Source organism: Acanthopagrus latus, chromosome 4 (assembly GCF_904848185.1).
Source record: "Acanthopagrus latus isolate v.2019 chromosome 4, fAcaLat1.1, whole genome shotgun sequence".
Taxonomy (NCBI): domain Eukaryota; kingdom Metazoa; phylum Chordata; class Actinopteri; order Spariformes; family Sparidae; genus Acanthopagrus; species Acanthopagrus latus.
Window position 1 is genome coordinate 11,337,986 of NC_051042.1, and position 25,234 is coordinate 11,363,219.

At 41.8% G+C, this 25,234-nt stretch overlaps 1 protein-coding gene across 2 annotated transcripts; it reads left to right on the forward strand.

Annotated features, from left to right (window-relative positions):
• The first annotated feature begins 8,852 nt into the window (after positions 1–8,852).
• On the forward strand, positions 8,853–23,320 carry LOC119017846 (tryptophan 5-hydroxylase 1-like). 2 transcript variants are annotated; one of them, XM_037094946.1, is made up of 11 exons: positions 8,853–9,075; positions 15,395–15,541; positions 15,700–15,883; positions 16,127–16,227; positions 16,820–16,887; positions 17,921–18,117; positions 18,322–18,457; positions 18,610–18,736; positions 19,624–19,719; positions 20,189–20,322; positions 21,345–23,320. In XM_037094946.1, exons 1-11 carry the CDS (start codon positions 8,980–8,982, stop codon positions 21,505–21,507), a joined length of 1,449 nt encoding a protein of 482 aa, XP_036950841.1. In that variant the 5' UTR covers positions 8,853–8,979; the 3' UTR covers positions 21,508–23,320. The 2 variants fall into 2 exon arrangements, with proteins under 2 accessions (XP_036950841.1, XP_036950842.1); XM_037094947.1 differs by lacking the exon at positions 8,853–9,075 and adding an exon at positions 10,804–10,908.
• The last annotated feature ends 1,914 nt before the right edge of the window (positions 23,321–25,234 follow it).

Genomic DNA, 25,234 nt, shown 5'->3' on the forward strand with positions numbered 1-25,234 from the left:
AAATACATACAAACATTTAAGGGTCAAAGGCGTGGCATGTCAATTCTGGTGTCCAGAGCATATTCATAATGTAAAAAATAAATATTCATTTTAAAACACTACATTATATAACTCAGCTCTCCTCTCTTTACTCACTTATATGAGTATTTATTGTAAGACATGAAAATGTAAAGAGCCATTACACTCAAAAGTACCAAACTGTCCACCCTGGGTAACGTCCAGGCTTAAAATCTAAGTATAAAAATGTGACAAAAATATTGAAAAAAAAACAAAACAACCCCTCCTCCCGCCGGAGGGGCTTGAGCCTGATGTCGACCTGCCAGGTGCGCACCCAGGTGTCCCTGGGGTCCCCATCTTGAGAACAACCTCCCTGCTGGCCATAGGAGCTCTTCTTCGGGAACTCCCGACGATCACTGAGAAGGCAGCGGCCTGTAAGGATCTGTGGACGGGGTCAGGACCAACACGCTCGGTGGACGGCAGTGTGTCCATTGTGTGTATTAAAGATGTGGGAAATTTCTGGTTGGGGATGTTGACAACAACCGTTTTGAAATAAAACACGAACATCAGCATGGACTCACGTCATCATAGCAGTACATCTCCTCTGTGTCACATTCAGATGTTTCCTCCTTACACATTGTATCTACAGATGTGTGTGATTCTGAGCCCACAAGCGCTGTCACTACGCCTCGTGCGGACAGCACACACACTGAAATTGAAAAGATTTTCCAATCCAAAGACGGAAATGTTCTCTGGTCCTCCATTCCTCCAAGTGACCGATGGCTTAAATGTAGTGAGAATGACAGTGAGAGGAGCCCCTGAGGGCCAAGCAGGTAAGCTGTTTCTCGTGCTGATAGCATAAAGTCTACATCTGAGTTGTTTGTGCAGGAGCAAATTGAAAAGATAGTGCTGGAGAGGACCAACAAGGAGGGGCGTTTTGTCTATGGTGACAACTGGATGAAGGTGGATAAAACAGATCTACAGGGAAACCTGGGTCTTTTGATTCTTGCTGGTGTCTACCGGTCCAATAAAGAGGCTACGTCCAGCCTATGACATACTCGGTCAGAGAGGGCAAATTTTCATGCGACCATGCCACTGAAGAAATTCCACATCATCTCAAGAGTAATTGCTTTTTATGATCGCGACCCCGGACCAGCGCAACCTGCCTGCCATCCGACGGGTGTGGAACAAATGGGTGTGTCGCCTGCAGCACTGATGTGACAGTCGATGAGCATCTGGTCCCATTCAGAGGTCAATGTGGATTCAAGCAATATATGCCAAGTGAACCTGGCAAGTACGGCATTACAGTCTTGGTGGTCTCCTGTTTTTGGTTTTATAAAGTTGCACGCACATAAACAGACACACACCATGTGACTTTTCCGGCTTTTGATTTTAGTATTGTTTCTTATATGAGGCTCGTTTTCCACCTTTAAGGTAATTTTTTTTCGCTAACAACAAAACAATGAATTATCAGCATTTATATGGAACTAAGCTTTAGGAGCGGTCCACCTTAACTATCCTCCATGTTATGTTGCATTCGGAGATCGATACTTCTGGCTGGCAGGACGGCGGCTAGTGGCAGAAACATCTGCTAATGCTTTCAATACTCGAGTTGAGGTGTAGAGACCCTGGTGATACTACGCGCAGAGTTTCATGTTGTGTCAAGCCTTCTTAGTGTTAGCTATTTTGATGCTATCGCTAATTTGCATTATTTGCACTGATTGTGCATTTCAAAATGGACTCTGAGCTGAACTTGGTGTTCAAGAATTCACCATTCTTTACACCTAGGAGCAAAATTCAGCTTTGAGCTACCTTTGGTCAGGGTGACAGACCCCCCCCCCCGCTGATCAGATAGTCAAAACTCCAGCGCCTTCATTGTTCGCTCTCTCACTCGACGCCCTCTACTCCTTCAACTTCTGATCTTCAAGGGCTCGTCTCTGTCTCCTCCCCACAGGGCTGCCTGCCCTCAAGATCTATTCTTCTGGGCCTAACAGCTGTGGTGATGATTCAGAAAAGATAGAGTGCTGGCTCCTGCAATGCTTACTAAAACTAATTTTATTTTATTTCAAAATACCTTATCACCGACACGCATTTTATTAGTAGTATTATTTTTTTTTAACAAGGGCATGTTCTTGAAGAACAGAAGGAGTGTTGTCTGGTGCAGACAGAGCAGCAGCGATACACCCATGCAGCTGTTCCTTACAATGCACCTCAAGAGCCTTGAAGAAGACCGATCGCCATCTGGTGTTGATGATGCTGTTCTATGACTGAACGGTCCTTTGCTTGGCGCCCTTTAAACCGTCCAGCAACCACACCCCTCACAGGCTATCTGTAGGGGGTTACAAGGGCAACTGGTTGGGACAGGCAGGGGTGTCCACCATCCCCAAGAATGCAGCAGCCCTCAGGTGGATACAGGATCTGGACATACAGAGGGCTGTTTTTCAGGACTCTAGAGTCATGCACTGACCCTGGATAGCCGACAAATATGACCAAAAAGTGGCACTGGTGGTCACACACAGCTTGCAATCATATGGAATAGGACAATTTTCGACTGAAGTAGCACTGAGCATCTGCACTGAGTGGCTTTATGCAAACATGGCAGCCATCAGTGCTGCCCACAGCCCTGGTGAATGCTGGTGATCCAGCCAAGCGTGCGAAGCCAGCATCAATTTGTTGCACGTCATCAGGGGGCAGAATGCGGATGACTCTGTTCTTCATTTTTATTATTTTGTCAGCAACCCTGTGAGTGACATCATGTACTGAGGGACCGTGGGATACCAAACGCTCTGGACACATCGCGACAGGACGTCCAGGTGGAGGTCACTTTGGCCATTAAATTAAAAGTCCAAAACAGGGAGCTGGTGGTTCAGTCTACAGTGGTGAGTTGGTTGTTCACCCTGTAAAAAAATAAATAAAACTGATAATATAGTGTCATAAAATGAAATGCGCAATATGATTATTTTTAACTTATTTGGTCATGTATCTTTTTATGAGCTATTGGACCCCTGAATTACCTTAAAGGGATGAATAAACTATCTAGCTGTTTATCCATCCTGTTAATCCTTCATCTTCATACTTACAATCTGACGACATCTCTCTATGTTGTCTCACACTAGCACTAGCACTAGCACTAGCAATGTCTCCTGTTACTGACTATATAAATATTTTGACCATAACCATAACACTTTTTTCAAAACTCACAGGGGTTTGGGAGCTGTTTTTCTATGTAATTACAATTTTTCCCATTCATTCTTATGAGGAAATTTCCAACTTTGGTTCTGCTGCTGTAGTACTAATATGCATTCTGTAGTGCAATGCATAATAGTTTTGTGCGTTTCAGGCAAGTATTTCACCAAATCTGCCCAGCTATGTGTCGGGAGGTCTGATCAGGATGGCAGTAGCTACAGGTCACTCTGTACCAGGAGAAGCAAGTCTGTTGATCCTCAATAACAAAGTAGCGACGCACTACATATACAGCCATATATGTATGGATCAAATAAAAGATCCAGCCGACAGATGACTTGTGTTCTGCGGCAGCCAGAGATGTTGTTTCCGGAACAGCTGTCAGAATCTGCCACCTGCAACAAATCAGGACAGTGAAATGAAAAAATAATGGCAAGCACTTTACTACAGTATTTTCATCATAATAATTCTACTCGGCAAATACATTTTACTCCACTAAAGAGTAGAGTAGTAATTGATTTCATACTTTAAGTCAATTTTACTGATAATACATACATACATACATAACATACTTTAATAAGATTTTTAATACAAGACTTTTACTTATAGTCAAGTTTTTTCAGTGTGAAACTGATATTTTGCTTGATGAGGTGCACTGACTGACGTGCAGATTTACTCTCTGAGACTGTATGGAAATTTGATGTTTTCACATCACAAATGACAAGGACAGCTATTAAATTGTGAGTCTTTGGCCACAGGTAAAACACGTGCACGTAAGCTGCTGGAAATGTACTGCTGTACTAAACTGAAAAAAAAGGCAAATATTTTTCTTCGACTGATAAAATCCTGAGTCGATTACAGCCCTATGATATCATCACAATACACGTCTCTAAAAAAATGCACATAAACAAAATACTGCTTCTCTATGGTTCCTTGGGCAGTAAAGCATCATCCATCATCACCAACATATGTACAGAATCTATCAGTGCAGGTCACTCTTGACCGTGTCCTAGTGAGATTATTTACCAAGTTTGTAGCTTTGATCTGTGTCAAGGAGTCGTCTTGCTGCAGCAGAAAGTAGCATGACCCGATTGAGACTATGCACACAGTTAGTGCATAGACTGTAGGAGATGGTTCTTTTTTGTCCTGTCAACATATAGATAGTGAGTTTGCTGCGTCTTTTCCAATTTAAATGTGCCAGAGATGCAGCATGCATACCTAGAGACATCACTGCTTAAGTAAAGGATCTAAATACATCGTCCGTCACTGATTAAAGTGGGTGGGTGAGTTTTAGAATTGATTTGGATTCACTACTTTGAATGGTCAGGCTTGCATCTATATCTTTGTAAATACTTGTTAAACTCATTTGTACTGTTAAAAGTGTTAAACATCATTTATTCATTTATATTGACTCTATTTTAACTTAATTTATTCTAATTAGGGATACATTTCTCAGCAGATACAAAATCTAGGGTACCAAATCGTTTTTTTTCTATGGGCATCATGAAATGGAGGTACCGTAACCATCCACTGTCAAATTGAGTTTCACACGCGGGTCTATATAATAACATAAAGCGACCAAAATAAACATGCGTGGTTGCAGAATTACCCTGTACAGAGGCCATACAGCAGTAGAATGCATTGGACAATACCTGTCAATGCTATACAAAAGCCTGGACACTCTAATTTTATCAACAGAGAGCAGATGGATCACACTCTAACACCGGTTTTCATCATGCTGCTTAACTCTCAGTAGATCCTGGCCACAGATAACTTGTTACTAGCGAACCTGCATCAGTCATTTCCTTTCTAAGAGGGCTTTTGACGGTCAGATCCGGTTGTTAATGAGTTTATACACGCCAGGTCTCAGATGAGGCCTCCAAGAAACAGACTACTGTTTCAGACAAAATTAAAGAACCAGATAGAGACTTCCTGTCTCCTGCTATAATTACAATTAGTCATCATAGATGGATTACCGTATGGGCCAAGTGGGCACATGCCCAGGGCCCTGGAGTGAAAGGGGCCTCTTGGCAAAGAGGTTTCTTTTAGATAGGGAGATGATGACCAAACCGTCTTATCCCACATCAGCAAGTCACTCTGTAACTTCAGCACTGTATCAACTAGAGATTTTTATCATGACACCTGCATAGCAAAACTGCTATTTGTTTTCACAGGATGTCCTCAGGCGCGGTGTATAGTGTAAGTCACCTAGATATTTTGGCTGCTCTCAGACTCCTAAAGACAATCACAAAAAAAACCCCAAAAAAACCCCATGAAATAGACTTGACTCATAAAAATACACTTAACGTGTTTGCACATGTATTGCGAGAGTGAAATGTAAGTCTTTGGTTTCCTATGTGGGCAGCTAGTCTGCTGAAAATACAAGGGTATCTCAACTGCCAGTGTGGCCATTGATGCTGAAGCTGACGTATTCCAATTAACAAAAATCAGATAACCAGTGCAGACTCTATCAGTTCATTCTCCTTGTAAAATATCAATGTATGGGAGCACTATGCTCTACGCAGTGCCAATGTAGTTTTCCCTTTAAACACACCGACCCCAGGCCCTGACAGCTGTGTCTCTGGGCTAGAGAGAGCAGACAGACAGAGTGGCAGAGGGCCAAGCCAGCGTGATCTGTGGCACCATTTAGCAGCTACTAGCACTCTGTTATCCCTTTTATTGTATTGTGTGTATGTGCATTGTGTGTGTGTGTGTGTGTGGTGTTTCTTGTTCGAGGATGTATCATGTATCACACTGTTATTGACTGCTGTGATATAAGACTAATATGCACGAGAAACGCATTTGTATTGATTAAATGTAGAGTGGTATACCGCACAATGTTTTTATAATGTACCCAGTATTCAAATTCTTATAATACATTATGTGATACTAAAGGGTTAGGTTACTAAAATGACATTGAGTTGCCCTGTTGTATGAAATGTTCCACATCTAGGCAAAATGTATTAATACAAGAAATGAATAAAAATGACTGCTGTAGCTCATTTGTGGCTGGTGTTGTACCCTAGTGCCTCTCCCCTGGCAGCCTGTTTATGTGTAGTCTACCACATGAGCCACAGGATGTTCGATCTTTCTTAAATCAAACCCATGTGTTTCTCTTCTTAAAAAGGAGTTATAAGTGGCTGGGTCATTTTTCATATGTCAGTGACAAACCCAGCCAAATTGAACAGTAAAAGTTCACCGGTTTTGTAAAAAGACTGGGCTGGAAATGTGTGAAACATATTGTCATATTTGTTTTCTTTGTTCAAATATACATTGTTTGTTTGTTAGTTTTTATGTTTGTTTTTAAAAGGCCGTGGTTTTAAATTAGAATGTTGGATTGCACTAACAAATTAAGTGGTGATTTAGTAAGCTATATGATACATAATTGGGTTTTGGGGTTATAGGTCATCTACTCAGCACAGATACACGTCAAACTACATTGTGCGAGTGGAGAAGAGCAAATAAGACTTCAGCAGTCTGACTGTGACACTTGTGTCTTTAAAAGATAAGAACATCTGTGATGCATTCTGTGACTATTAAACCATTAAAATCTGTGTGGCCTACCCCCGTTGCTAGCGAACATACATCATTACTTCGCCACAGACCATTTCAGAAACCCACATTCATCGCGTGAGAGCAAATTACTCAGCCATATCCTAAGTCTTGTTATGTGAACAAGTGGAATCCCAGTTCTGCTGGGAATATAAAACAAACACGTGGGGTTTTTCTCTCTGGTGGCAATCAACATCGTATTTGATTTAAACACGTTAAAAATTATGATATACATCAAAATGTACAAACTTGCAGGTTGCAAACAAATGCAGTTTATAAGCGCCACTGACATGTAAAGGCAATAGATAAAAGCAGCCACAAACCCTAGGCTATCCCGTGAGAATGTCTGATTCACTCATTAGTCAATTTATTCCGGTAGGAAAACCTCATTAATTTTACCCCTAATGTTGCTACTGATGGTAAAAGCTTGTAAACATGTTAAGTTGCTCATACCAGCGACATCATTACCGCACCATGGAGACCGTTGTACATTTATGAGTCACACATTAAAACTGAAGAGTTACAGGATCATGGAAATAATAAGCGCAAAGACAACTAATTAAGCAAAGTCATTAAACAGTAAACCTTTCCATCAGTATTGATAGGCAAGCGCAGAAATGAATAAAAACAACTTGTACAGATTGAGATTATTTTTTTCTTGCTATTAAATGAATGTAACATTGTATCTCATGAGACTGCGTGACAGTCCTCCGGATTGTTCAGACAGTTTACATGGATGTATATATTTACATATATGTATACAGACTGATTGCAGTGAACTTGTATATGTTGCCCCAGGCCTCCATACAATAACTTTAACAACCAGTAAAAGTCCAGTTTGGATGGAACATGATTTATGTGAGCTTTCCAGCTGATTCTGTCATCTACTGTCACCCCAAAATTTTTTGCCCATTAACTATTTCAATGATGACACCATCTATTTGTATCTGTCCTTGAGTATTTGCTTTAGAATTACCAATTTTATTTGTGTTTCATTCAAATTTAATGACAATTTACTTCTATAAAGCCACTTTTTCTGCAGTGATCACCTCTAGTAACTGTTGTAGATTCTCACCCAAACCAAATATATTTGAGTCATCAGCCAGTAATACGAGCTTCAGTGTTTTGGATACCATACGTATGTCATTAATGTAGAAAATAAACAGTTTGGGACCCAACACCAACCCTCAGGGGATGCCACAAGCAATGTCCAACTTCACAACTTGTTGCCTGCCACTTAGATAACTTCTTACCCAAATTCAGTATTATGCGCCCGATGCCGTATTGTTCCAGTTCACCAATCAGCATTGTATGAGCCATTGTGTCAAATCTTTTTTTGAGGTCCAGAAATGGACCATATTACTTATGATCTATGGAGTTTATCATTTCCTCAATTGCTTAAATTAATACCAGTGATGTTGAACTGTTTGGGCTGAGTCTGTATTGACTGACAGTTAGTCATTTGTGTTTATCAGAACATTTGTCCAGTCTGTCATTAAAAACGTTCTCAAATTTTGGTGAATTGTGGAAGTAAAGAAACAGGTGTGTAATTTGTGAAGAGGTGTCAATTTCTCACAATATGGAGATGAAATTGATTATGGTATTGGACATTTAACTTCCCAATACTTATATTTTTATGTGTGAGAGAGAAATTGAATCACTAACTCATTTGGTAGAAATTCATCTTTCAAAGTATAGGTTAGCATCCTTCCTGAAAGGTGTTGGATATTATATCAAAAAATATATATATATGGAATATGGAAATGTTGCTGTTAGGTTTTTCTACCCCATTTGTGTCTGTTTTATTGCCTCTGTAGCTCATGATTTGGGAAAGGAATGGCCTTTAGATATGTAAAGCCTATATTCTATATTCTTAATATACTGGCAAATAACCGAATAAGTGCTCCATGGCTGGTTGTTATATTACAGCCCGTTGTGTGGTGTGCAGGTCAGGCCACGTGATGTTAATTGTGACCCTTCCTAATCTCCCTCCTGCTGCAAGAAATGGCTTCTCCCTCTCACCATGCACCCTCCCTTCCACTACAGCTTCATAAATACCACAGCATTTTGCTCCGGTTGACAGTGCACATGTAAACTTGTACTGTAGGCGACCATAAGGCTTCAACTGCTGAGAGAGTCTGGCTTCATTTCAACTAGTTTCGAACTTAGCGGTAGCTATCGAAGAATAAAACAACTTCACTGAGCAATAACTATATACATTATTACATTGCTGCTACTGATCTAGGCATGTATGCCAAGAAATCCGACGAGAAGGGGCCATGCAGAGGAAGGTCTTTCGACTCAGTAAACTCTGCTAATGGGGAGAAGCAGCTCAACACTGAAGTAAGTCAGACTCATGATGCTTTTGTTCCGTGTTTATTTGAAAAGCCTCACCAATGAAGAGAATGGGCAGTTTTTAGTCGCAGTTATAAGTAGATGTTAACTTGATATAACCTCTCCAACTGAATTCATATGTGGTCATTCTTTTTGTAGTAAAAATAAGGTCAAGTTATGCCCCTTTTTATCTGAGCTGGCGGGGCATGCCGGTGTCTTGTTTGATTGACAGCGGCTGGCAGATTGTGATACACTGTATGAGCGAGAGACACAGTTGAGAAACTTGACTATTTAGTGACACTATTTAGTTTACTGCTGCTGAGGACCTAAAGCCATCTAGAATGCAATTTTGAGAAAAGCGCACTTTTCCTCGGTCAAAGTTTGACACTTGAGCAAGCTAATGTGCAGGCAAAGCCGTGTGAGGGAGAGCCCTGACCATTCTGAATTTCTTACTGAAAACAAACAATTGACAAGTTGTTGCTTGGAGACCGGACTAGATTATTGATACTTTCAAAAACATCTTCATGATGTAGTTATTTATGCACGATTATGATAAATTTCTTGAAATCAAAGAGCAATCTGATCTTATTTTGAGTTCATGCAAGTGTAATAAGTTTATTATTTGAGCACAACCATTATGAGACTCCCATTCACTGGAGACAGGTGGACAGGTACTCAGCAGCAGTGGTGTCTTTCCTAGAAATCCTGGCAGTTAGAGTATTACTACTGCTCTGAGAGCAGACGTTCAGCTCAGCTTATGGTGCTCTGCAGCACTATGAGCTCATTCTCTATCACTGTATCGTCGAGGATACAGAGACACAGACAGACTCATAATTTTTATCAAAGTCTGTTTAAACGATACAGTAGGTTACCAATATATCACAATCAGCATATAGCCAATAATTCCTGTTTCAGAATATATGTCACATCTTAAAAAGCTTCAGTAAAATTTGAAAGTAATGACAATATCCCTGACAATTGATACATCGTTTCAACTGACATAAGTAGAAGTGGTCTCAACTTTTTCATTTGAGGTCCGTTTCAAAAACCCTCTGACCTGCCCTCTGGGCTAGCATTGAAAAAGTAAACTTCACTTGTTTGTGTAACAGTATTCAGAGTATTCTAGCCATGGGTGTACAGTGTTACCATAAGGCTTGGAAGTTTCTTCGTCTATTGACGTGGAGTGTCCTGGGAAAGAGTTTCAGGTGTGGCTGGACTGGTCCGTCGGCTCTTGATTTGGAAAAGTCGGTTGAGGAAGAACATTTAGACAACATTAAATGTGCTACACAGCAGAGATTAACAATAACCAAGAAACCATTCTAAATCTAATAGATGATGCACTCCAGACCCATCAATCTGCTTAGAAAAGTAGAAGACACACATGGGAAAAATACGACCCAGGTTCCATCTCAATCTGGCCTGTGATCACCTCCAATGATCTAAACAATCTCCCCAAAAAATAAAAGGGTCAGTACGTGAATGAAATTTGAGGCAAACCACAGAGGAGGGATAGATATGCAACAGAACAACAAACTCACAGTTTACAGTTTGCCTTGACAGAATATCAAAGCTATTTACCTTGATTCCAACAGTGGGCGCTGTCTACTTTTCGATTAGACGATGGGCCCCAAGCTGACTCCTGCTCACTAACCTCAAGCCACAAGTTACAATAGTGGTTGATTAGTGGGAGACATGGTTGAACTTCAACAAGTCATATTACAGATCACGACTGATAAACAAAGGTCTCTACGCATTTCAACATCAGACATCATGCTCAGCTTTGATGGTTTTGCAAAGAGAGGTGACCGTCTCGCCTGTTCCCATCAGGCTAAATTACATGGGGTAAGAATTGCTTTTCATTTTGTCATTCATAAATATCTTACGGTTGTAATTTGTTCTCATAGGTTAGTTACAGTTATATCTATAAAACAGAAAATAAGTTTCTGTGGTCTTTTACATGAAATATAAGACATCATGTTTGTTACTGAAGAGTTAACATTAGCCTGAGGCATTTGGTACTGCAAATTAGTTTAATACTGTGTGTTTAATATTTCGATTTAGTAGCCCAATTTGTAGTCCTTTGCACTGAAGAGCCAGTCCATGCTTTATGTGGTCCACAAGGATGTGGTGATCAGCTGTGTCAAAGGCAGCCAAGAGATCTATAAGAATGAAAGTATTATAATTTACAGTCTTATGAAAGGAACAGATCATTTGTCACCCTCAGGAAGGTGGTGTGTTCTGAAACCTGATTGAATTTTATTTAAAAGAAGATGAGATGAGGAAAAACTACAACAGAATGTGAGCTTTAATATTGAAAGATAGTTATAAAGAACGGGTGGATTCAATTTTTGATCAGGGGGTGAATGACAGCAGGTTTAAAGCAGGATGGGACATAGCCGTTGAGCAGAGAGCTCCTAATTATAGATAAAACACTCGGCCTGACAGTGTTCGGCACTTTGTAACTGTCTTTGTACGCTATATTCCAACCATTTATTTGTATGTATCAAGTACAGTTCCTGGAGCAAACTTCATATAAAACAATGCTAGCCGAGCTAGCGATTACATCATGTTACAAACAGAAAGCAGCACTCAGTTTCTGGTATCAAACCAACACTATTTAGATGAATTTGAACTAGGCTTAATGTTCACACAGTTTCCCCTGACCATCTCTCAGTATTACAGTATTAGTCCAACGCCACCTCCTCAAACTGGGAGGAGCCACTTTCACAAAGCACCATGATAACGCCTGAGTCAACAGGCTGACCTACACAGTAACCAGTAAAACTGAAATAAGACATTGCAAAATTTTCTAAGTCAGGTCAGAGATAGCAGGTATCAAACGATCATTCAGTCTGTACCGTCACTGTCCCTCGTTGATAATGCAGTGCATCATGAAATTTACACATCCAACAAGCTAGAAGTCAGAGGAGCAGTCTGCAAGTAAGCACATACACACACTTGAATTGTTTTCCAGTCACTGTTAGGACTTTTCTATCATGTTTCCATCAAAAATAAAGTTAATGCGCTGTGTCTTGGCATGCTCAGATGCGAGAAGATAAAGACTTTTGTGTTTGTTCTCGCAGCCAGAAACAGTGTAGCAGCCGAGCTTGCCCTCATCTTGTTAAAAAAAAAGTATCCCGTGGAGCTTTCCCTCACAAAAATGTGCTGTTTTGTGCAGCCAACAACAGAGCAGCTGCGCTTGACTCTTACGTTTAACGTGATACCACTAGCGGTCCAGCACGTATGAGAAAAAACATCAAGTGCTTGTTCACTTCAGCACTGAAACTGTGAGTTTCTTTAATACTGTTTTAAAAAAGTGCATTGAGTTGAGGGGATGGGGGTGGGTTCACCTGTAGTAACACATCGCAAAATATGCATCAGCCGTGCTTTTTATAATCCTGCTAACTGCCACGAGGTGGAGACAAAGTTTCCACACTGCAGATTCAAAGCAAATGTAGTGTTGAATCCACATCTGAACTGAAGGTTGGAGTTGGTAATGGTGGAGAAACCAGCAAGAGTAAACGAGATTTTGAAGGTGTACAAACAAACGAAACACTTCCTTTTGTCAGATGATTCGACTTTTTTGACGGCCGTCGGGATTATCAAGAGATTTTCTACAAATATAACAAAAATGCCTCTAAAAATGTAAATGGGCTGCGTAAAAGAGGAAGTGACAGACGATACAAAGGAGGCCAAGCGGACACAGATGGTTGTGAAATAGGGAAGTACTTTGATTAAAATAGAATGTTTGCATCGCGCGACTGGGAAACACTGGTTCCGGTACTGTGCTTTAAATTCACATGAAATTGAGATATTTGTATTATAGTGCCACCTGCAAAAGTCACAAAGCCAGTCGTGCCATCTGTTCCTCCACTTAGCAACCTTGTACTTACAAGTAATCTGACAGAGGATGTCCAACAGGGACAGCAGAAAAGGTACAAAACCCCATACAATGTAGGAAAATAACACCAGTCCCCTTCTGCTGCTAGAGAACTCGGTATCACTTGGTTCAACTTTGGCTGATTAGATTGAATTTATATTGACCACCGTAGCAAATCATTTACTACAAACACCAACTGGATAGTACAATGTTTCCCCCAGTTAGACTTTACTCAGGCGGGACACCAACGTATATTTACGCCCGCCCAAGTATATTTGGCGACCCATTTTAATATTGTATAAAAGAATGTTTTTAAAATCAATCCGAGAGAACGATGGCATCCCCCCTCCCATCTTCTGGTGTTACATCCCTCCTGGAAACAAACTGACTGTGATGTGACCTCTCCTGTTCAAAGAGTGCACTATGTAGTTGTGGAGAGGTAGTTTGAATCGGAAGAATGACTGGCTTTTTTAAAAATAATATATACCAAAACAAACTAAATTTACAAACTCTTCATTTTCACGACTGAATATTTGTATTAATACCTCATTAATATTAATATTGTAAATATAAAAATTCAGAGTTTTAATTTCTGAATGGTCTGAAAAGGCTTTCAAGGCAACAGAGACACTATCAGGTCGGGCAGAAAAGCTCTCTCCCTCCCGTCTTGACTAGCCTACATTGTTTTCTGAGTCCTTCTAGTCTTGAGAGATGAGCGATTAAAAGTCAACATCTAAATTATGCATCATACGCTGCAAGAGAGTGGGTGAGACCTCTCAAAAAGAAGATGAGGAAGAACACCTATTCAATACTACAGTCAGCCACGTGCAGGACGAGCAAGTGTGACAGGGGCAAGTGTTAATAAAGGGGAGGGTCTTGCACCGAGCTGAGTGGAATTTAAAAGTGGATTTCTTGTTCTGCTTCGGACATGTTTCATCCATTTTCAGTAGCAACCTGAGCCGAGGGGAGGGCTGGAGAGAGCGCAGGAATGAGTGACACACAATCAGGCACAGGCAGGGTCATCTCTGTCTCTTCAGGGTGGGTTGCCACATACCCAGCATGTATCCCACACAGAAACTGACACACTCCCGATTGATTTGTATCGTTATGAAATTGGGAGTTCAGCGGGAGAGATTACGAATCAGGAGCACTGGGAGTAAGGGTTAAAAATAGGGAGACTCCTAAAACAACTGGGAGTGTTGGCAGGAGTCTACATGTGCTCTCCTGGCCATTTTAGGGTGCACACGCGTGCGGGCCGAGGTCCAAGTAGGCCCACCTACGACGCCACGCCTGGTATATATTAAAAGTCACTGGCAAACAAACGACAGTCTCAACACAAAGTCTACCCCCACAGGCGTCTCCCGTCACTCACATTCCACGTATGCTAGTATTCAGTTTAAGTTTCAAAAGAGTAATAGCACTCTGAATTACGCAATTGTTGAGCTGTTATGGAAAAATACAATAAAGGGGCAATAAATCAAATTTTTGTTTCACAAGGATCACATGACTGTGTGTATGTGAAAGGAGTCATTTGCATGGACAAACCACACCGGAACTTTCATGATCTCAGCTGTTCCTCTCAGCTCTGTGCAGTGTCTATTCCAGGTCCACTGTACTGAGTTAACAGCTCACAGCACACTACCTACCCAGCACCAAACACCAGACAGACGACTAGCTTATGACCCCTTTTTTTTCTGTCAGAGGGATGGACCACAAAGAAGAGCTACACAAAACGATCACAGCTTGTTGCTGCTGCTCCACAGTAGAAATGCAGGTTTAAGGGCCCTCACACGAAAGGTCGAACGTCGGCCGTCGATAAAATGTCTTGGTGCTGCCACTGAGTGTCTGTGGCTGTAGTCTTTGCAGTGTGTCCCGCACCATAGACACTAGTCAGACCTTGTCTGCGGCTTATTGGCTGAGTTGAGCTTGCTGAATTGCCTGCAGAGCGAGTCTGTGAAAAACATCACTCTGATTGGCTGTTCAACCTAGGAACTCACTGTACAAGAGGAGACAGTGGAAAAAAGAAAGGGAAAGCTCTCTGAGGCTGTCCGGTTATTTCCAGTGGGTTTTTTTTTTTTTCCACCGGCTCTTTTGGCCATGACCAGTCAAACCATGTTGTGCTGATTGACTTTGTCAGTTCTGTTGTGTCTTGTTGAGCCAAGCAACGCTCCGGGATGGACACTCACGTCTATGCAGGGGACAAGAGAGAAGTATCTTTTTAAAAGTCTTTGTGTGTTTAGCTCGCAGTCCTTTCAGTTTCCCTTTTTGAATGAGGGATTCAAACTACCGCCACCCAATGGTATGGAGAGGGACTTCCTCTCATGCAGGCGTGTTGGTCATTAAGTGTTTCGGGGCATGTTTGTTGATTTACTTAAGGGCAAGAGGGAAATCATTGAGACATTCTGTATGTATGATTGTTTTGTTTTTTTTTCTTCCAAAATGAATAAGGTGACATTCAATAAAAGTGATGAGAACCAGGACAAGAGGAGCATCTCCACTGGAAGACCCACCAGCTCTCAGAAAAGTGTGGCAACAATCATATTCTCACTGAAAAATGAAGTGGGCGGTCTCGTGAAGGCACTTAAGCTTTTCCAGGTGCGTGTTTCATTTAAAGTTTTAAAAGCATGCTCAGTCATCTATAGCCAAATTGCTTAGCTGGGGGGGGGTGGGCGGGGTGTTATCTTGTCCTTGTGTGTTTGATTGAAGAAGCCTTTTTTAATGTCTTCTACATCATGTATGTTACGTATGTGCAGGAAAAACATGTCAACCTCATTCATATTGAGTCTCGCAAGTCCAAACGAAGGGATTCGGACTTTGAGATCTTTGTGGATTGTGACTCCGACCATGCACAGCTCAAGGAGCTGACTCAGCTGCTGAGGACACACACTGATATTGTCGAGATCACTCCATCGGACAACTCCTCTCTACCTGATGATGGTAGGCCATGCTTTCCTTTTGACTTACCTGATGCATGATCATTGAATTATCTTTATTCATGTAAATAAAGATATAGCAGTAAATACTATCATCTAGGCCTGTCTACAAGCACCAACATTAATAACATATATGGTTCAAATCTAATTCACAAGGCTGTTTTTTGAACCGTTAAATTGATTTTGTGCAAAAGCGGAACCTTATTTTATTTTGAATTAACTGAACTGAACCTGAATTGTGTTTTAGATCTGGTGAATGTGCCCTGGTTCCCCAAGAAGATCTCGGATTTGGATTTGTGTGTGAACAGGGTTTTGATGTATGGAAGTGAATTAGATGCAGATCATCCGGTAAGTAGGACGGACACAGTTGTTACAGAGTGGCGGCAAATGGCACCGTTGCACTTTTTGTTTTTATAAAAAACTGAATGTGGAGAACAAGAGAAGAAGCAGAGAAGTGACTGTGGAGGTAAGAGGGAAGATCATGGCCGAGCCCACATGTGTGGGGAGGAGGACATCTCTGGAATACCTGACTAAGCCTGCTGCTACCACCATGCAACCCCCAGATAAACAGAGCACAATGGATGGATGAATGGTTTCAATACTTATAATGTCTTCTATTATTTTGCGATTTAAAGGGATATGTTATGGTCTGGATCAAAAACAAGTTAAGTTAATGGATTAGTAAAAGTGATATAAGAATTGTGTATAGCAGATACTCCACAATTCTAATGATATACTACAATTTCAACCAAATTTCAACTACAAACAATTGTGACCTTTTCTTTGAATGTGCAAGGGTGGCAATATTTTTGCCATCATCTGTATCTCGTTTGTTCATTGTCTAAAATGCAAGAACCAAAGCTTAAGTGATTCATCTTCACATTTATGATGAGGTTCTGTGAGAATGTAATCTGATATTGTGATTGTAATGATTTTGCAGGGATTCAAAGACAGCATATACCGTAAAAGAAGAAAATATTTTGCTGATTTGGCGATGAGCTACAAACAGTAAGTTACACTGGTTTATTTAATCGTGATGTACAGAAGCCCTGAGGGTCAAAACACAACAGCATGCTAGAAAAGTTTCAGAAAGCAAACTCACATTTCACACAAAAAGCAGTATTTTATGATGAAAGAAGTCCTCTGTGGAACAACACTGTGTGTGATGAGCTTTTCTCTCGCGATCAAGTCGCGTCAATTACATTTCTGAATCAGCAAACACTCGATATTGAAAGATTATTGATTGTCACCTGTGACAAACTTTAACTATTTAATACTCCAAGTGAAAAGTGTCATGAGATAAAATTTGTTGTGACCTGATGCTGTGTAAATAAAACTGACTTGGAGGAGAGAGTGCCTCCTAACACGGCTCTGCCAACACTGAATCTGCTGAACAGTGACGGCCTAATGAAAGCGGTTGAATGTGATAGTGAGATAAACTGTTTTAATCACGCTGACTGTTCTAAATAAATGACCTTTTATTAAAGTTTCCTCCTGCAGGTAACAGAGCGATATTAAACTAATCCAGTTATTGCGTAGTCATTACAGTTGAGTGGAATGAGTTGGGGTATGACAGGCAAATTGCTGCTCTCATTAGGATAAACAATTAAGATATGGTTTAGAGCGGTTTCATTTTACACTACTGTAATCAATTTTGGGAAACAAAAGGTGCTCACATTTGAAAATCGGTCGATGTATTGAGCACATTAACTTCACAATCAAAAAATTTAAATTACGTTTTATATGTGTATGTCACATATGCATTTATACTAACTAAACAAACAACAAATTGTGGGGTTTTTGTGTGTGTTCAGAAAGATTTTGGAAGATTATTGAATAAAAATACAGATTGGTAGTGATTTTAATTGCTTACTGATATAGACCAATACTGGGTTTCAAAGTTACACAGTGTTTTTGGTACACTTCATGGCTATATTTTTTCTCCCATATTTGTATTTGATTTGTGAGAGTTATATTCAATATTGTATAAAATGTTATGTCCAAAACATCACTAAACCAACCAATCCTTTGTGTTGGTCAGTGGCGATCCTATACATCGCATAGATTTTACAACAGAGGAGGTGCGTACCTGGGGCGTGGTGTACAGGGAACTCAACAAGCTGTACCCCAGTCACGCCTGCAAGGAGTATCTGAGGAACCTCCCCCTGCTGACCAAATACTGTAACTACAGCGAAGACAACATCCCCCAGCTGGAGGACGTCTCACACTTCCTCAAGGGTAACTGTTGTAACATAAGCCAGTTTGGCTAAGTCTCAGCAAATAATGTGATACAAACTGGATGCTTAAGCTAACGCAGAAGTGGTTGAGCAGCAGTTTAGAGATGAGAATGAGAATGTCAGCTCCACAAAATCTTCAATTTCTCCCTTAGAAAACAAAGAGCTTCTTAAGTGTGTGTGTGTGTGTGGGTGGGTGTGTGTCTAGAGCACTCAGGATTCATCATTCGGCCAGTAGCAGGGTATCTCTCCCCCAGGGACTTCCTAGCAGGCCTGGCCTTCAGAGTATTCCACTGCACTCAATATGTCCGGCACAGCTCCGAGCCTTTGTATACACCTGAACCGTGAGTACAGATGCTCACACCTACACTCATGACTTCCACAGTCATACCATGTTTTTGATAGATTGATTGATTGATTGATTGTGTGTGTGTGTGTGTGTGTGTGTGTGTGTGTGTGTGTGTGTGTGTGTGTGTGTGTGTGTGTGTGTGTGCAGAGACACATGCCATGAGCTTCTGGGTCACGTTCCTCTGCTTGCTGAGCCCAGCTTCGCCCAGTTCTCCCAAGAGATTGGTTTGGCATCGCTTGGAGCTTCAGATGATGCTGTACAGAAACTGGCCACAGTGAGAAAATACACACACACACACACACACACACACACATACACACAACACTACAAAAACAGATTGATATGTTTTCTGTCAATACATCATATTTATGTCCTGGTTCAAGGATCAGTTGCTATGATTTTGTAATGACACTTGTGTGACTGGCCAAGTGTCCCCTTTAATAAAGGTGGCCTTTTGGGTAATGGTTCAATGTGACAGAGTGTAGTGTTTGTTGTGGGAAGTGAGACCTTACCGTTGTGTGAGAGAGGTAAGAAGTTACCAGTATCTGCTGCAGTCACAGAAAAGTGCTTCACGGTATTGGGAGCAGTCACGTTTCTCTCGTCAACCATATAGTGTCCAGATTGCAGCACAGGTTGCAGCTTAATAGTTATGACAGGGTTGTGTATTGTCTTTGCTGCTACAGAAGAGAAATAAAAAGCCATTCATGCAAAGTTACTACATCATGTAAGATTATAATTACAGCTCCAAATATTAGTATCAATTTGGCGTTGATAAAGGTTATTATGCAGTCTACTGTTATCACTCAATCAGCGATATGACCTCATAGAACAATAATTGTGGATCAGTCAAGAAAAGAAATCAGGAAATAAGTAAACCATCAAGCATATTAGAAATTTTGTTATACCTGACGAAGACGCAGGGGAAGAAGGAGACGTTACATCCCTCCGTTTCATGCACACTTTGGAAAACAGGGCAGGCAGTCTTCAGTTTCTTCATTCCTGAGGAAGTCAGGACGCACAAAACAGACACACAAATAAGTCCAATAAATATTTATACCACACGTGCAAAAACACACACGTTCTGTTGTGACATTTTTGACTCGCATTCCCACGCTGTGTTTGATTGGGATTCATTTAGAGTTTCAACCTGTTTTGTTCCAGTGCTATTTCTTCACAGTGGAGTTCGGCCTTTGTAAGCAGGATGGCAGGCTAAAGGCCTACGGAGCTGGACTCCTCTCCTCAGCCAGTGAACTCAAGGTGACGTATGACCTGCTGTCTACCTTTTGTACAGTGCAGTTATTGCTTATTCCAGGTGAAAAGCTGTTGCTGGTTTTTGCACCCATTCTTTAAATTTCAGAAGAGCTTGGAGAAAACGTGGCCATTTGTAAATGATTTTGGATCAACAGTCTTGGACCTTGTAACACTTCAGATCCTTTGTCACCACATACCTGTTGACTGTAAATAAAGCAAAGTATTTATGATCTTGACATAAATGAATAAACCAGTACTGGCTGAGTTAGAACAGCTGTGTTATCTTTCGCTCTTCTTTATTCTGTGTATGTGCTCTTCCAGGTTACTGTGACCCAGTTATAATGCTCACACGCACTTAGTCAAAACCATGTTACTTGCCCAGCCTGATTAAGGAGGGCATTCTCCCAATATGTTAATGTGTCTTGTGCCTAAAATGTAAATCTGACACACCCATCACATGTTTTTCTTCTATTAGCACGCTTTGTCTGGCAAGCCTCATATCCTTCCATTTGACCCGATGGTGACCTGTAATCAGGAGTGCCTGATAACTACTTTCCAAGAAGTTTACTTTGTGTCCGAGAGTTTTGAGGAAGCCAAGAACAAAATGAGGTCAGTGGAATTTCAATTAGTAAACACACTCCTTTCTTTACTGTGTATATTATGTGTATTTTAACTGTGTTCTGTTTTCACACCACCTTTGTTTCAGTTAACAACTAATCTGAACATATTATATTTCCCAGCACTGTGGTAATATTATCAGATGACCAATAATCACCATGGCAATCGAAAGCTTGTGTATTGTTCGCTTTCCTTTAAGAGGTGGATGAAAGGATGCTGTTGTAAGTAGCACCTGTGTGTGGCAATCTTTGTGACGTCGAGCCCATGCTCTGTTGAGGCAGTCCTGAGGCACTGTCCAAGATGGGCACTGGAGAGTTTGTTTCTGTCCTGGTTCTTGATAGCATCCGTAAAACTTCTTCTCGCCTGGCTGTCGTTAGCTGACTGCGGCACCTGCTTGAACAGCTCCACCACTGTTTTCTTGTTCTACTCATCGTGGCTTAAAACTTCACTGGCCATGTCGACTGCGCACTTTTTAATCAACCAGCATCAGGAAATGGCTTGCTATCTTTAGCACGGGTCCATGAAACGTGCAGTGACCCAGCTGTTGTGCTATCTTGTGCTGACAGCTTCATGTTAAAATACATAACTGATAAAACTTTATTTTGTGTGTCATTTTGTAGGGCAGCATGAATAGTGCTGAGGTGCCCATTAAACCACTAATTGTCCTTTTTTTTTTACATTTAAAGTGAGCTTTGGAAGTGTTTTCGAGGCATTGTTTTGAATATTGAGTTGGTCCAGGCTAGCTGCAAGGCTCAGGTGATCACCTGCCTACTCCTGCTCTGTACTCAGCATAGGCAGGAGAGTGGTCAATCCTCTCATCTCACTCCTGGAAACTAAGTGAATAAGTGCATCTTTACCAGCAGCATCTACTATATCATAGCAAAAGTAGTCTTGATGCTGTGATAACAAGCACTTTCAAGCATCTGGACCTTAGCTTAGTTATAATAAGGTTTTGCCCGAGGTGATCACAGTGTTCTTGCTAATGATGACATATGAATGTGTTGTGTTTACAGGGAGTTTGCCAAGAGTATTCGGCGTCCATTCACAGTGCACTACAACCCCTACACCCAGGGTGTGGACGTCCTGAAGGACACCGACAGCATCAACAGTATGGTGAAAGACATCAGGCATGAGCTGGACATTGTAGAGGATGCACTGAACCGACTCAGCGTCTGAGAGTCTAAGTGGGCGATGGGGGTACAAAGTTGGGATATGATTTGCATAGAGCTGTGCTGAAACCTAGATCCAACTTTGAGCATTAAAAAGAAGTACAACCAAATCAAAACTAAGGCCTCCTTCATACAGAATCAGGTGTCAGAATTAGCCGCAGAGTTGTGCAGCAGTGTGGGAGTGTTTTTCCATGTCCCCCTGCTGAGAAGCTGCTATGTTGCTCTATTGTTAGCATGTTAGTCCTACGAGTGATTGTTTGTCCACATCAGCTGATTGAAACATAATAGTAAACAAAACAGGATGTGTTTACGTGTAGTAACAAAGTCACAAATATTGCTTCAATAATTGATGGGACCAAGTTTATACAATTGCAATTGCATTTTGGAGTCTCGGCTTCTCTCTGGTCCCTCAAAGGTCAGTTTAGAATTAATCCATTACACATTACATTTACTAGTGCAGTGTCTGTTCAAATTCACTTTTTAAAATCTAGATGATACATAGGTACTTTCCAAGCAGGGCCACAGCAACCGATGACAGAGGTATCCCAGAGCAGCTGACAGTGCTGCCAAGCAACAGTAAACGTTGTAGCCCTTGAAGCTCACGTGAGCCAGCATAATACTGCTCACAGAAAATTAAAATCTCCAGTTCTCACTGGAGAATAAAGAGCCCATGTTGGAGGCATCACCCGACTCATCCAGACTTGTTCCCACTTTTGTTTCTTTTGTCAGTGCAATGCGTTACCACAGCAAGTGACTGCACCACACAAATCTCCATTTTGTTTACGTCTGCTTCTCCGTGACATCTAATGAGAGGCATCATGTGAGCTGGTGCATTGCTGACTCCGATATGATAACTTGATCTGTAGTATGTGATTTCATCTTTTAAGATCTTGTAGAGTGTGCACATTTAAGATGAGAGAGAAGGCTTGATTGCTCGGCAACACACCTTCCAGGTGTGAAGTGGATCGGATAAATGGTTCTCGTGATACGCAAATAACAGACAGACAGGTAGAAATTCCCTGCTTTATAGTTAGATGTGTCAAAGTTTACCTAATTTGAATTCAACAGAAAAGCAGCATACAAGCAAATCCGCTAATTGCAACAATTCCATTAAAATGAAATTATGTTGGTCAGAAAAGAAACATTGCAGTGGAGGAGTTCCATACACTGAACAAAGTAAAGAATCTAAGAGCATGTTCCTTTTTTCCTACATTCAACTCGTGATTAATTGGACTACCTTTGTGGTCATCACAACAATAACAACTTCCCTACTTTGGTATGTATGTTGGCAGTGACCATTTTCCTGTTTGGATATTCATGAGTTCCTTGACACAGGCCTGAGAGTAGTTCATTTTAGGTGGCCATTCTACAAACACCAAAAGCTCAGAACTCTGCTGTGTACTTCAGGTTGTGATTAATAATAAACACAACAAGTAATGCAAGAGTGCATAGTTCTGTAACTGAGTCCACCTGTCATGTATGACTGTAGAAAATGTAGTAAATGTGGAGTGAAAATGTCTGACTTACGTAACTCGCTTTCGTTGTGATTTATCTGATAGTTTTAATAAATGCACAATAAAGTTCAAAATTGTTGCCACAATGTGAAGGTTCATGTCCAGAGCTACCAATTCACACTGTAAAGATCCTGATATTTAATGTCTGCTGAATGCTGCGTATTTGTCTGTGCCTTCTCTCGTTTAACGGAGCACTCTGATGTGTTGTTAACACCTGGCATTCTCATGCTGCGGTGGATTACAATACGTGCGTTAACTGGATATGGAACAGGCTTTACAAACTACTAATCCAATAAAAATGCATGTCGTGGTTTGGACTTGTTTTCGTGTGTTTTGTTGTGTTTTGTGTTTCAGAGGTGCTGGGAGAGGCTGGGTGTGGTTTCGTGCTGGCCGGAGCGTTTGCCACCTCGCACAACTGCGGCGCATTTGGGGGTAATCGGCCTCCCTACGTGCACCCCGGTCTCCTCTCTGCACGCTGCCAGACTGTCATCACCAGCTCCAGTTTGCACATGGTCAACCTAATGTTTCGAGCGTTTTCTCGACTCTCAAGTGTTCCTGGTAGTTTTTGCCCTCAGTCTAGCTATGCCTGTTTTTCCTCTACTTTCAACTTGTCCTGGACCAGCTCCTCAGTCAAATGCCACCCAGCCTCCAGCACCTTTGCCACTCCCTGAATTTCCCTGAGCACACTGACCTGCACCGCCCCGAGTCTCCCTCCTGCCTATTGAGTCAGAATCAGAATCAGAATACTTTAATTAATCCCCGAGGGGGAATTGTTTTTGTTCCAGACGCCCCGTGCAAAGTAGGATAGAAATACAGCATGAGTGGAAACAAGAGCTAAAGATAAAGATATAAATAAATAAAGAAATAGTGAGCATTATAGATGAAATGAGTCCGATCGTCAGAGGGAGGAGTTGTACAGTTTAATGGCCACAGGTAAGAATGACTTCCTGTGGTGCTCAGTGGTGCATTTAGGAGCAATTAGTCTTGACCAGAGCGTTGTGGAGAGGGTGAGAGCCACACTGCAGTATTGCCCTAACTTTGACAGCAACACTGCTGGCAAAGTGTCCAGCTCCACCCCCACGATGTCACTGGCCTTCCTGATAAGCTTGTTGAGTCTGCTGGCATCTGCTACTCGCAGTCTGCTGCCCCAGCACACCATGGCAAACAGAATAGCACTGGCCACCACAGACACAGAAAACATCCTCAGCATAGTCCGGCAGATGTTGAAGTAGCGGAGCCTCCTCAGAAAATAGAGGCCGCTCTGTCCTTTCTTGTAGAGGACTTCTGGGTTTTTAATTCCATGAGCCTGAGCCTCCAGAGGGTCCCTGTGATAGGGAAGACGTCCCGCCTTATTCCAGTGCCAAAGACACAGCAGCCCAATGGTTTCTCGGACTACCAACCGGTGGCGCTGACGTCACATATCATGAAGACCCTGGTTCCTGGAAGACCCAGCCCCAGACTGGAGTTGAGGATGCCCTCGTCTACCTGCTGAACCACGTCTACGCCCACCTGGACAAGCTGGGGAGCACTGCGAGGGTCACTTTCTTTGACTTCTCCCGTGCTTTCAGTACCATCAGACCTGCTCTACTGGGAGACAAGCTGACAGCAATGTTGGTGGATCCCCCCCCCTTGTGTCCTGTATTGTGGATTACCTCAGTGGCTGACCACAGTGCGTGCGCTTGCGGCACTGTGTGTCAGATGCAGTGGTCAGCAACACCGGGGCCCCACAAGGGACTGTCCCCTCTCCTTTCCTCTTCTCCCTTTGCACCAGTGACTTCAGCTACCAGACAGTCTTGCCATCTTCAAAAGTTTTCTGATGAGACTGCTGTAGTTGGATGTATCAGCATGGGTGAGGAGGCTGAATACAGGGCTGTGGTGGTGGTGGATAACTTTGTTACCTGGTGCGAGGTTAACCACCTGCAGCTCAACACAACAAAAACCAAAGAGCTGGTGGTGGATCTGAGGAGAACCAGGACACCAGCAACTCCAGTTTCCATCCTGGGGCATAACGTGGAGATCATTGAACAGTAAAAATATCTGGGGGTGTTCGTCGACAATAAACTGGACTGGACTGTTCATTGTGTTTGATAAATTACCCTTGAACCCACTACCCGTCAGTTGTCCGCTTCTAGGCCAACTTCTAGACCATCTACACATCGCCACAAAGCGCTTTTTTTCACAAACGTGCATCAAACAGACTGTTAATATGAGGGGTATATT